The sequence below is a fragment of the Verticillium alfalfae genome, genomic scaffold (genome assembly GCF_000150825.1).
Source record: "Verticillium alfalfae VaMs.102 supercont1.3 genomic scaffold, whole genome shotgun sequence".
NCBI classification, from domain to species: domain Eukaryota; kingdom Fungi; phylum Ascomycota; class Sordariomycetes; order Glomerellales; family Plectosphaerellaceae; genus Verticillium; species Verticillium alfalfae.
The window spans coordinates 626,464-638,253 of NW_003315036.1; the positions used below are offsets into that span (position 1 = coordinate 626,464).

The following is an 11,790-nucleotide window of genomic DNA, read 5'->3' on the forward strand; positions in this document are numbered from 1 at the left end:
AATGATCAGCAAGCTGAGCTCAAGCTTTCTGAACATGGAGAACACATTGCAGCGAGCGCCAACATGGTCACTCGTGACTTCATCGGATTTCTGCTGTTCCACCTCATCTCGGTGCCTTTCTTGGTAGGCCAATCTCTAACCCTGATGATCAAGCATGATGCTCATGATTCCAGCTCATCCGCCCTGAAAATTCGAAGCCCTATGTCATCACTGCGAACGTGATCGTCCTCATCGTTATGCTGGCTATCACCATCTGGGCCGGCGTAAACGGTGGGACTGGACCCCTTTTCGCATCGGGCGCTCGCCAGCCTGGCGTTCTCTCCACCGGCTGGGCCTGGGTCTATGGTATTATCAGCAATCTTGGCGTCATCTCTGCCGGCATCGTCAACCAAAGCGATTTCACCCGCTTCGCCCGCCGACAGGGCCTTCAAGTTCCCGGCATGGCCTTTTCCCTGCTGGTTCCGGGAATGATTGTCCCCATATTTGCCATCATCACGGCCTCGGCGTCCATGTCCATTTGGGGGCTCGAGGAACCTTTCTGGAACCCACTCTCAGTCATCCTGCAATGGCTCATCGACGACTACTCGCCCGGCGCCCGTGCCGCAGCGTTCTTCTGTTCGCTGGGCTTCGTGATCGGTCAGATCGCCGAGAACATCATGGGTAACTCGTTCGCTGCGGGTATGGATCTCGCCGGCCTCTTCCCCAAGTTCCTGACCATCAAGCGCGGTGCCCTCCTAAGCGCGCTGCTGTCCTGGGCCGTGCAGCCCTGGGAGTTCTACAACACGGCCTCCGTCTTCGTCGCCGTTGCAGCTTCTTTTTCCGTCTTTCTTGGACCCCTGACGGGCATCATGATCGTCGACTACTTCGTCGTTCGCCGGCAGCGCGTCGAGCTCAGCCAGCTCTACACAGGCTCAAGCGACGGAAGTTATTGGTACACATGGGGCATTCACTGGCGTGCGCTCGCCGCGTGGGTCATCTGCTTTGTGCCTGCCATGCCGGGCATGGTAGCCAACGTCAACCCGAGCGTCACCGTGTCGGATGGCCTGCAAAAGTACTTCCTCGGCAACTATCTTTTCGGGTTCGCCGAAGCTGCTGTGCTGTACACGGTGCTGTGTCTCATATCGAAGCCGAAGAATGCGGGCATGCAGGACAGTGTTGACATGTATGGCACGTTTGACGAGAACCAGGCGAGGGTCAAGGGTGTGGTGCCTTTTGAGCGAGTGAAGGATGCGGATATCCCTGGCGAGGAACCAGCGAGAGAAATTGTTGAGGATCAGAAGAAGATGCGGAACTTGAGGGAGTGATACGATGAGTCTATTTGGGTGAACGGAATGACCGCATCGTGCCTGAAAAGGGACGACTTGGAAGTGCTCTGGATTGCACATCTGGCGTTACGTCCGTGCCATACCAACAGGCGCATATCCAAATGCTACCTTTACCAAATCTCGAGCCGAGCGTCTCCAATTTAGTCTTCAACCAGCTGATGTGCTACCTCGCTCACCGCCAGTGACACTATGGCTAGGTGCAGGGTGGAGGTACGTAAATGAAAGGGGCGAGTACACCTCCGTGGAACACTGCATGCTTATGCGCTTAAGACGGCCCCAGCAACAGCCTACACCATGTGTCCGATACCTCTGACATCACAAGCTATCAGCAAAACGATAGCCAGCACGAGCTTATCAGATCTGATGCCTGTCGTTGACGTGCAGGACAGAACCTGATAGCGAGTCAGAGTCAAATGCTGATAGGTGATCGCGTGCATGCGACACTAAGGCATGGGCGGTAGTGGGGGTTCCCGTGGACCCCTTTTTAGGTGCTGGGCATCGCCGTCCATAGTGGAAGTGCAGGTAGGGAACCACTGAGACCGCTGGAAGATGCCGCTGTGGAAGGTCGAGACGAGGGAGGGGGGGAGGCACCAATGCGGGGCAGGCTCGACCTTCCCCCGCGTGTTTTCACTACCAACATTTGGCACGCCCTGAGATGCAACCAGGGCGCGCTCGGAGACGGATGGTGCCCCTCAATGGGACTTGCCCTGGCCGACGTGACCTGATCTGATGCCATGTTGCCTCGGCCGAGCTGAAAGCAAGACTTTCTGACCGTCAACGTGTTCACCTGCCTCGTGCTCTTCCCTTGCCAACTTCAACTTCTCCCTTCTCCTCCTTCAAGCCTCACCAAATCGTCATCGAGACAGACCTCCGCCCGACGTTCCCCCTCTTCGTCTAGCATCACCCCGACGTCCATCACCAGAACAGCCATCACAGCCACCATGTCGGTTGACAACCCCCCCTCGGCCCTCTTCGTCAATGGCCGCATCCTCGCCAGGTCATCCCCTGGTCTCACCGGCGAGCCCGTCTTCGCCGACAGCATGCTTGTGCAGGATGGCCTCATCAGAGCCATAGGCACGCGTGAGGAGGTAGCGGCCATTTCAGAGCGCCTCCGACGTGACGACCACCGACCTCGCCCAACAAACTATCCTCCCCAGTTTCGTCGATGGCCACATGCATCTACTCCTCCTTGGCCAGTCTCTGCGCAAAGTTTCACTTGATCACTGCAAGTCTTTCGAAGACATCCGCATCGCCATCAAGACCTATGCCGAGGCGAATCCTGAGGTTCCTCGTATACTCTGCAAGGGCTGGATGCACTCAATGACCCCGGAAGGCACTGATGCCTCCATGCTCGACGACATTGACCCGCGCCCCATCTTCATCGACACCAAGGACTTGCACTCCACATGGTGCAACAGCGCAGGCCTCGAAGAGCTTGGTGTTGCCAACATGCCCGATCCCGCCGGCGGCACCATCCATCGCGATGCCAACGGCAAGCCCAACGGTGTGCTCAGCGAAGGTGCCGTCCTGTCCATCGTCTGGCCTCACCAAGCCAAAGTCTCCCCCATGGCCGAGCGTCAGGAGGCCATTCTTGCTGCAGTCGAGACCTACAACGCGTCTGGCTACACCGGCCTTGTCGAGATGGCCATGGACGAGCCGGCCTGGGATGCCCTCGTCGCCCTGCGCGCCGCCAAACCCGACCTCCCTATGCGCATCGCCGCTTACTGGCTTATCAAGCCCTCTGACGATGCCGAGGCCAGACACGCTCAGGTTCGGCGCGCCATTGAGCTGCACAGCCAGCTTAACGCCTCTACCTCCCCAGACCTGCGCATTGCCGGCATCAAGATTGTGTGCGACGGCATCATCGACGCATGCACGGTCTACCTCTCCGAGCCCTATGCACCCGCCGATTCCCCACCGCCGATCTGGGCGCAAGACGACCTTGAGCCCATCGTCGCGCAAGCAGACGCTGCAGGTTTGCAAATTGCTTTGCATGCGATCGGCGACGGTGCCATCAAGATGGCCGTCGACGTTCTCGAAAAGCACACTACGCCTGGTCGTCGTCATCGTATCGAGCATCTTGAGCTTGCATCGCCAGAGGACGCTAAGCGGCTGGGCGACCTCAACTTGACAGCCTCCATCCAGCCTGTCCACGCCGACCCGGCAATCCTGCGGGCATGGCCGCGCCTCATCGGCTCGGAGCGGTGCAAGAGGGCCTTCGCGTATCGAGAGATGGCCGATGCGGGAGCGTTGATGGCCCTGGGAAGTGACAGCCCGACGGCGCCGTGGGCGCCGCTGCAGAACGTGTACGTGGCGTCGACGAGGCGATCAGCAAGGGAGCCCGAGTACGAGGTGACAGGTGAACGAGAACTTCCGACTGTGCGAGGCGATCGTGGCTGGTACAAGGGCGCGCGGCCAGTGTGTTCGCTGAGGAGAGGACCGGAAGCTTGGAGGTGGGAAAGATGGCCGATTTTGTCGTTGTTGACATGGAGTGGAAGGCTGAGAGCCTACTGAAGGCTCAGATGAAAGAGACGTATTTCGGAGGCAGGAGTGTGTGGAAGCTGGAAGCCTAGATTGTGGGCGCTGCCTCTCCGGATGCTGTCGCAACATGGGACGAATTTGGCCATGGAGATGGAGACCCTCATTGCCGTTTCGTCTCAACATCACATCCGAAACAGATGAATGCGATTGGCCATGCCAACATTCACATAATGAAACGATAGACGGAAGAAATGAACAAATACAGCCGGAGTCTCTCGATGCGCTGAGCGGTCCCCTCATGCGCGTCGTGCCTCGGCTTTTCTTAGATTGAGCTCTGGGTTCGGTGAGGTCTCAAATGAGCGTGTTCTGGTGGAGGTTTCGCTGCATCGCTGCAAGGCGGGATCCATCAGCCCAAGCCTAAAGGGGAAGAAGTTGCGGGAAACATCTACCACTGCACAGCTCGCGACGCAAGTAAGGCCAAAGAAGGGCATGCCTGTTCAGTGTCAGTTCTCGCAAGCATGGCTGCAGGGCGAGTTGACGAGCGAGAGAGAGGGGGGAAGCCAGGGGCAACCACGGGGCGGTCTGGCGATACGATGCGCCCTGTAGTTGCCCATCGTCGCTTGATGCAGTGTTGTCAGGGGGGCACCTAAAGAGATAAAAGTCTTCAGAACCCCCGACACTAGATGCCATTATTCTTCAAGTCGGTAGAGAATACGGTCCAGTTTCGGAAGCGACTTGAAGTATCAACCGCCATCTGGAAAACGACCCGGCCAACAATGCGTACGACCTTGACCTCCTGGGCTCTAGCCCTCGCCCTCCCCCAAGCCCTGGCCCAACAAGCCTGCGCGCCGGTCAACATCATCATCGCCCGCGGCTCGACAGAACAGCCTGGCGTCGGCCTCATGGGCGCCATTTCCTCGGCAGCCGCGCAGCAGATCCCCGGCGCAGTCGTCACACCCCTCGACTACCCGGCCCAGCTGAACCCGTACCCGCCCTCCGTCGCCGCCGGCGTCGTCTCCATGACGGACCTCCTGACACAGCAGACCGCCGGCTGTCCGCAGACGAAGCTCGTCGTCATGGGCTACTCGCAGGGCGCCCATGTCGCGCTCGATACGCTGTGCGATCGGAGCCTCAGCGGCTTCACGCCTAGTGCGCGCAGGCCCTCCCGCTGTGGGGGGGAGCAGTGCGTGTCCGATCCCAGTCTCGCGATCTTCAACACGATCGAGATGGTTTCGTTGTATAGTGAAGTGTGCTGACAGCGGTGCAGTTGCAGCGTCATTCTGGGCCGGAGACCCGACTTTCGTGCCGGGCCTGCCCTCGAACCGCGCACGAGTCAAGAGGCAGGTGTAAGTTTTGTCCATTCTCCTTGGCCCTGTGGCTTCTCGAACAAAACAAAATGCTGACTGGCCTCGTGGGCAGATCTTCCAGACGCGCGACATGACGCAGTGCGGCGACGTGCCGGCCAAGACGCTCTCGTTCTGCGACACGAACGACCGCTTCTGCGCCAGCGGCGACAGTATCCCCGTCCATCTGGGCTACTTCAGCAACGCGGCGTACGTGGCCGAGGCGGTGCAGTTTGTTGTTGCGAGTGCTAGGGCCGGGGCTTCGAACTGTACGACGGGGGCTGCGGCGCGGAGGAGGTGGGCTCGGGAGTTGGCGAGGTTGCCGAGGGATTGAGTTGGTGTGTTTGTTGTTATTTGGGTCATGAATGTCTTGTTTCGTGTGAAGCTCCTGTTTTGGTGTTCTGGCTCGGGATGTTCAATCACAAGGGATTTGGGACTTTTGATACTCGGCAGATCCGACACGCACTAGTATGCTGGCGAGAAAGTACGAGACCAATCCATGGCACAGAATCAGAGTGCTTCATGTGTTCTTATACTCTGTGATAAATCAGAGGTTTGCAGAGGAAGATTCTAAGGGGGTTAGTTGTGTCGACTTGTAGACTGGATGAAAGTTGTAAGGGCGTCTTATGAGAGCGACAGTCGGGCTTCTTACACGAATGAGGCTCAAGCAAGATGATCACTGAAGGAGGTCTTCAAGTAGGTTTTTGCCGCCGATTATTCATTTTGAGGGCGCTTGCCCAGGTCTATATGATGGTCCCAACCAGTCTTCCTAAGCACATACGACCATACCTACTGGAGAACTCGGGATCCCGTCCGCTCTCCCATTGATAAGCCAGTAAGGGTCGGACTAGTAGTTGGGTGGGTGACCACCAGCGAATCCCTGATGCTGTATGTTTTTGATATTTTGGGTGTTTTGTTGTTGTATTATAGTGCAGGTGGAGATTTTCGTCGTCAAACGTTTGGACATCAGACTTTCAGCGGGTATTGCTTAGTCATTCTCGTTCAGCGATTGTTTCTCGTTGGTGCAGATGGTCAGGCGGCGTGTAAGCAAACCCATGCAGCGTGAGGTACAGTCGTTTTTACTTCGCTGCCTGACCTGGCCTGCAGGCAAGTACGCAGAAAGGCTGCCCGAAAGTGCACTTTCGGGCGTATTTGCGGCCAATGCGCAAGTCCGAAGTGCAAGATTGCCGGACTTGGGCGCGACCTTGATCCCAACCAGGGCATGAGGCGGCGATGGCGTGGTTGTCACTCAAAGTGCAGTGTGGTTGGTACCTCATGGCGAACCGTACGCCCGAAGAATTCCGCTCGATGCCATATGCATGTTTATACGAAAGACCGCGAATGAGTATTTTGTATCCCGAAGCTATAAAAATGGCATCCCTTCCCGCCCGGCTCGGAACCGTTGGCACCCAAGTGTGAGTCCATCCTCAACGACAACTATACTCGTGCGCGCCTCCCCGCTTCCAAAGTAGGAGTACCCTTTCCCGTTCAGGAAACCAAAACACTTATTGGATGCCAGGATGGTCAGAATAACGTCCAAGGACGGCATCAGCTTCGAAGCTGATCGATCCGTCCTTCTTCGAAGCGAGTGGTTCTCCAAGGCCTACGACGGCAGCTTTAAAGAGGCCGTCACGGATGAGTGGGACTTTTCCAATAACCCCCACGCGACGTACAGTGTGCTCTGCGCCTACATAGAGTACCTGGAGAAGGGCAAGATATCGCAGGGCCAGCGGCTGGCGGCACGGAAGCGCGGGCGGGATTTCGCCGATTACATCTGTGATGCGGGTTTCGCAAAGGCTTTGGGATAACGATGCAGGGAAGTTTCAGTAACGGGGCATCATGATCTGATTCTCACATTCTCTAATGAAAGCAGTCCGTGGAATTCAAGCAGTCATACATAATCATCCAGTAGTGCAAATCAAACGCGTGTCTATGTTCTAGCGTGGTGTATCATTTGTGGCCATCCGTCCCCTATTTCTCCGGCACCTGCAGGATGTCATCGACATTAACGACCTGCCCCGTCGCGATGGAGCGGTTCGCCGCAATGCCCGTCAGGATAGACGCGGCGCCGTCAACGTGACTCGCCGCCCGCATGTATTCGTCCGACACGGGCTCGCCGAAGAGGTCGTTCAGCAGCACCGTGTCGCCACCACCGTGAGCACCAACACTCTCACCGAGCTCAATCTCCTGGGGCTTCTCGAACAGTTTCCGCAGCACGATGGATCTCTTCTCGAGCGAGCCCTCGTCGGCCTGGTCACCGCCAGAGTTGACGTAGCTGTTCTCGACAACCTCCACCTCGAGCCTGCCGCCAGTGCCGTTGAAGTTGACACGGAAGCCCTCCCATGGGGCGTAGGCCGTCAAGGAGTAGGTCAGACTCGCGCCGCTGCGGTACTTGACGAGGACGTTCATCGTGTCCTCGATGCTAATGCCGTCGCCGAACACGCTCTGGTCGCGGTAGTAGGCGTCCTCGTGCTCGGCGTCCAGGTACATGCCCTTCAGGGCCTCACTGTTCTCCAGATGCAGGGCAAAGGGGTCCTTCTTGGCGACGTCGCTGCCGTGTGTGCGTGTGTAGAACTCGGTGACGCCGCGGGCCTCTGCGTTCTCGCGGCCGTAAAAGGCGAGGTCGCCGGTGGCGTAGACGGTCTGGGGACGGGACTGCAGCCAAAAGTTGACGAGATCGAAGTGGTGGGTCGATTTGTGGACGAGGAGGCCGCCGCTGTTGCGCTTGTCGCGGTGCCAGCGGCGGAAGTAGTCGGCGCCGTGGCTCGTGTTGAGCATCCACTCAAAGTGGACGCTCGTCACCTTGCCAATGGCACCCGAGCGGATGATCTCGAAAATCTTGGTGTTGTGCGGGGCGTAACGGTAGTTGGAACGTGACGCGGACGTTTTGCTTGGTGCGCTCGACGGCGGAGAAGATCTCGCGACACCTAGGGGCGTCGATGGTCATGGGCTTCTCGGTGATGACGTTGCAGCCGAGCTCCATCGCTCGCACGATGTACTTGTTGTGGGTGCGGTCCATGGTCGTGACGATGACCTCGTCGGGCTTGGTCTCCTGAATCATCTTATCAAAGTCGGCGGCGAGGAAGGTCGGCACCTCGCCGTGACCGAGAGAGGCGAGCTTGGCGTTTGCATAGTTCATGCGCGTCTGGTTGGTATCGCAGAGGGCAACGATGCAGGATGTTGTGCTGTAGTCCTTGGCGATGGCCGAGTAGAAGAAGCCAGAGCGGCCGCCGGTGCCGACGACGGCGTACTTTTTCCTTCCGTCAGACATGATCTCGACTCGATGGTACGTGGACGGAGGCGATGAAGACTGTTCGGAACTGGTGGGATTGATTGGTGTCGTCTTTCAGTCCGACAGAAGGCCGGCAGGAAGTAGCAGCAGCAGGTTCGCTCAAGTTATTCCTTCCCTCTCTGGTGAAGTGACCAGCTCCTGCAGCGTCAATCCAGGACAGAGCTCGGCCCCCGCCACCGAAACAATGCCATCATGGCCAATGGTCGACAGAGCTAGCAGAAGCCTTCGGCGGGCTTTCTCCCAGCAGCCGAAATCAGGCAGAACCCAGCGAGAAGGTGCAAAACTGCCATGACCCCTCCTTCTCCCTCTTTCCTTCCTCCCCCACAGAGTGGCATCAGGTGGGGTGTCTTTGTGGGCGCTGGGCCCCTTACGAGCTTAGCCTTTCTGCCGCTGTCACAATCGCTGCGGACGCCAGGTCCAGCCAACAAGCCGTTGAAAATGCCCCGACGTAGCACCCACTCAGTGCCAGGCCTTTCCTCTATCGGTCGTCTACTCAGAGAGGATCCTTCACATCTTGAATAACGTTCCCACTCCTCTCGTCCCCTCTTGGACCGAACATTTCTTCTTCGACATGTTTTCCCCAATGACCAGCTGTCTACGTGGTTTAGTCTCGTGGAGTCAATCCTGCGGCTCATTAGCGTCGAGAAGCCATGTCGTTCTTCTACCCCTTCGTCGGAGACAAGCTTGTTACCCCGGCCGCTGCCATGCGTGAGCCGCCAGGCCTGCCGCACTTCCGAGTCCGGGGTTGTGGTACGGCTAAAAGCCAGTGCCGCTGAGGTGCTTGCGCATGCCGTGTGACGTTCTATGGCAGTTGACTCAGGTCAAGCATCGCTGGTAACGTCTCTTTGCGGGGAAGCATGGCAGCGCAAGGCGACGATCTCGACGAGATCGACGGACCATGAGAGAATAAAGACGCTGGATGGGACTGAATAGCGATGGAAAATCAGCAGCAGAAAGAACCGCCTTGAGTGTCAAGGTTGAGGTATCATCCATTTCGCCCGAATTTGCTTTGCTTGCTTTCAAAGACCCGCCAACATGGCTACATCTAACAGCGAAGCGACGCTCAGGGATTCCGTCACACCGACGCCGGCTGGTCGCAATGCCTTGCGCGAAAAGGCTGCTGAGTTCCTCGCTGCCCATGGCGAAATCTCCTACACCTACGAAGAGGAACGCGCCGTCCTGCGTCGCATCAACTGGCGTGTTCTGCCCATTCTTCTCGGCAGTTACTTCTTTCAGCAGCTCGACAAGAGCTCGCTCAGCTATGTGTCCATCTTTGGCATCATTGAAGATGCCAATCTGGTCGGCCGCCAGTACTCCTGGCTTAGCAGTATCCTGTACTTCGCCCAGCTCGTCTGGCAGCCTGCTGCAGCCTTCATCCTTGTCAAGCTGCCCTACGGAAAGGTCATCGCCGGCGCCGTGTTCCTCTGGGGCGTATCGCAGGCTATCATGGCAGCGCCCACAAACTTTGCTGGTCTGCTCGGCATGAGGTTTTGTTTGGGCACTTTCGAGGCCATGATTGCACCGAGCTGCGTTGCTGTGACGCAGATGTGGTGGAGGCGACAGGAGCAGACAATGGTGAGATGACTGCCTTAGCACACCTGTCCACTCGAGACTGACAATCCCGGCAGGTCACGTCTGCTTGGAGCGCCATGAATGGCCTCACCTTCATCATTGGGAGTCTGGCGACCTACGGCCTCGGCCATATCAAGAGCGATCGCTTGTACCGCTATCAGGTCATCTTCCTCTTCTGTGGCCTTCTCACGATTGTGTGGGCCGTCATTGTGCTCATACCCATGCCCGATTCCCCGATGGAGACCAAGTACCTACAGCAACGTGAAAAGCTCATCGCCGTCGAGCGACTGCGTGCCAACCAGATGGGTGTCGCCTCCCGCCAGTGGCGCTGGGACCATGCCATCGAAACCCTCCTCGATGTCAAGACTTGGTGCTGGTCCATATTGATATTGGCCATTTCCATCGCCAGTGGCGGCATCGGAACGTTTGGCAACCTGATTGTTCGCTCCTTTGGCTACACCGAGTTTCAGACCATCCTGTTCAACATTCCCTTTGGGGTCATTCAGATCATCGCCATCATGGGGACCGGTTGGATTGCAACACGCTTTCAACGCAAGGGGCTTGTCATCGCCGGAACTGCAGTCTTACCCATCATCGGCTCGGTACTCATGCTCACAGTGCCCCGCGAACAGAAGGCCGTGCTGCTCTTTGGCTATTATCTCGTCAGCTGCATGGCGGCCATCACGCCACTCGTCTACTCGTGGCAGGCGCAGAACACGGCGGGGGACACCAAGAAGAAGACGACAAGCGGCATGGTATTCGCTTTCATGTGCGTCGGCAATATCGTTGGTACGAGCATCGCCCCGGAAAAAGCCGATCACCTGAATAACTCGCTAACCGATACAGGACCGCTGATCTACCAGCCCAGCGACGCGCCCTTGTATCGCCCTGGCCTCATCTCCAACCTGATCATGTTTGTTCTCGTTGCGGCTCTAGGCATCACGATCCCATTCTATCTGATGTTTCTGAACAGGCGTCACGCTAAGCGCCGCGAAGAACTCGGAAAGAATGCCGTCGTTGTCGATGAGTCGATGATGCGCAACCGCAACATGGAGCAGAGCAAGGCTGTGGATATCGAGCTCGAAGAGGAAGGGCAGCAGAGACAGCAGAGGACCTTGCAGGAGGATAACGCGCTACATGATATGACGGATCTGAAGAATGAGGATTTTATCTATGTGTACTGAGTGCCGACAAAACGTGGACTCGGATTGATAGGAGGAATAAGATACATATCTTGTTAGAGGCTTACATCTTGTCATGCTTGTTATCTGAGGTAGTGCCTTGTCTGGTACCCGACAAGCCGTCAACATGATGCGAAATCAAAGTTCAACCGCCAGCACATTTATGATCCGTGTCAAGCGTATAATTTGATGGCGATTCAGGTACTTTCCGGCACATGTTTGGGAAAACCTTACGCGCGGTGCTCACAGATCCCGCGAGTACTACTTCGTGCCATCCAATTCTCCCAGGCCATTTCATGCGCTCCACATGCACTGGGGTCATCTCATCCCTTTGAGGAGGCCTCATTCGGACCAAGGATCTAGCATCTCTCGCTAGTCTTTTGGAGGAAGCACCCACCCATGCCCGGGCAGAAGACATAGTGGCAGAAACCGCTCTGGCAGATGGAGGCTTACAAAGAATCAGCATAGCTTTTTGGAGTGCTTTAAAACATCGCATGGCTTACCACCGCTGCAGGCGCGGCCGCTGGACCACGTCACGCGCAACAAGGGCGTCGTGAACCTCGGTGATGCTGGCGCTGTTTGCCTCGGGGGCAGGC

General features: G+C 57.2%; 6 protein-coding genes across 6 annotated transcripts; 5 read left to right on the top strand and 1 right to left on the bottom strand.

Annotated features, from left to right (window-relative positions):
• Positions 1-63: 63 nt before the first annotated feature.
• VDBG_02702 (thiamine transporter) lies at positions 64-1,319 on the top strand (the record flags this gene model as incomplete). Its single annotated transcript, XM_003006517.1, has 2 exons — positions 64-123; positions 174-1,319. The coding sequence occupies 2 exons, from the start codon at positions 64-66 to the stop codon at positions 1,302-1,304; spliced, it is 1,191 nt and encodes a 396-aa protein (XP_003006563.1).
• A 947-nt stretch (positions 1,320-2,266) lies between these two features.
• VDBG_02703 (amidohydrolase family protein) lies at positions 2,267-3,839 on the top strand (the record flags this gene model as incomplete). The annotated part of the gene is made up of 2 exons (XM_003006518.1): positions 2,267-2,413; positions 2,523-3,839. The coding sequence occupies 2 exons, from the start codon at positions 2,267-2,269 to the stop codon at positions 3,837-3,839; spliced, it is 1,464 nt and encodes a 487-aa protein (XP_003006564.1).
• A 743-nt stretch (positions 3,840-4,582) lies between these two features.
• Positions 4,583-5,483, top strand: VDBG_02704 (Axe2; the record flags this gene model as incomplete). Its single annotated transcript, XM_003006519.1, has 3 exons — positions 4,583-4,989; positions 5,074-5,152; positions 5,226-5,483. The coding sequence occupies 3 exons, from the start codon at positions 4,583-4,585 to the stop codon at positions 5,481-5,483; spliced, it is 744 nt and encodes a 247-aa protein (XP_003006565.1).
• Positions 5,484-6,669: 1,186 nt separating this feature from the next.
• Positions 6,670-7,059, top strand: VDBG_02705 (hypothetical protein; the record flags this gene model as incomplete). The annotated part of the gene is made up of 1 exon (XM_003006520.1): positions 6,670-7,059. The coding sequence occupies one exon, from the start codon at positions 6,670-6,672 to the stop codon at positions 6,955-6,957; it is 288 nt and encodes a 95-aa protein (XP_003006566.1).
• Positions 7,060-7,120: 61 nt separating this feature from the next.
• Positions 7,121-8,420, bottom strand: VDBG_02706 (NAD-binding Rossmann fold oxidoreductase family protein; the record flags this gene model as incomplete). The annotated part of the gene is made up of 2 exons (XM_003006521.1): positions 7,121-7,987; positions 8,055-8,420. The coding sequence occupies 2 exons, from the start codon at positions 8,418-8,420 to the stop codon at positions 7,121-7,123; spliced, it is 1,233 nt and encodes a 410-aa protein (XP_003006567.1).
• A 1,056-nt stretch (positions 8,421-9,476) lies between these two features.
• On the top strand, positions 9,477-11,197 carry VDBG_02707 (allantoate permease; the record flags this gene model as incomplete). Its single annotated transcript, XM_003006522.1, has 3 exons — positions 9,477-10,016; positions 10,070-10,802; positions 10,860-11,197. The coding sequence occupies 3 exons, from the start codon at positions 9,477-9,479 to the stop codon at positions 11,195-11,197; spliced, it is 1,611 nt and encodes a 536-aa protein (XP_003006568.1).
• Positions 11,198-11,790: the final 593 nt, after the last annotated feature.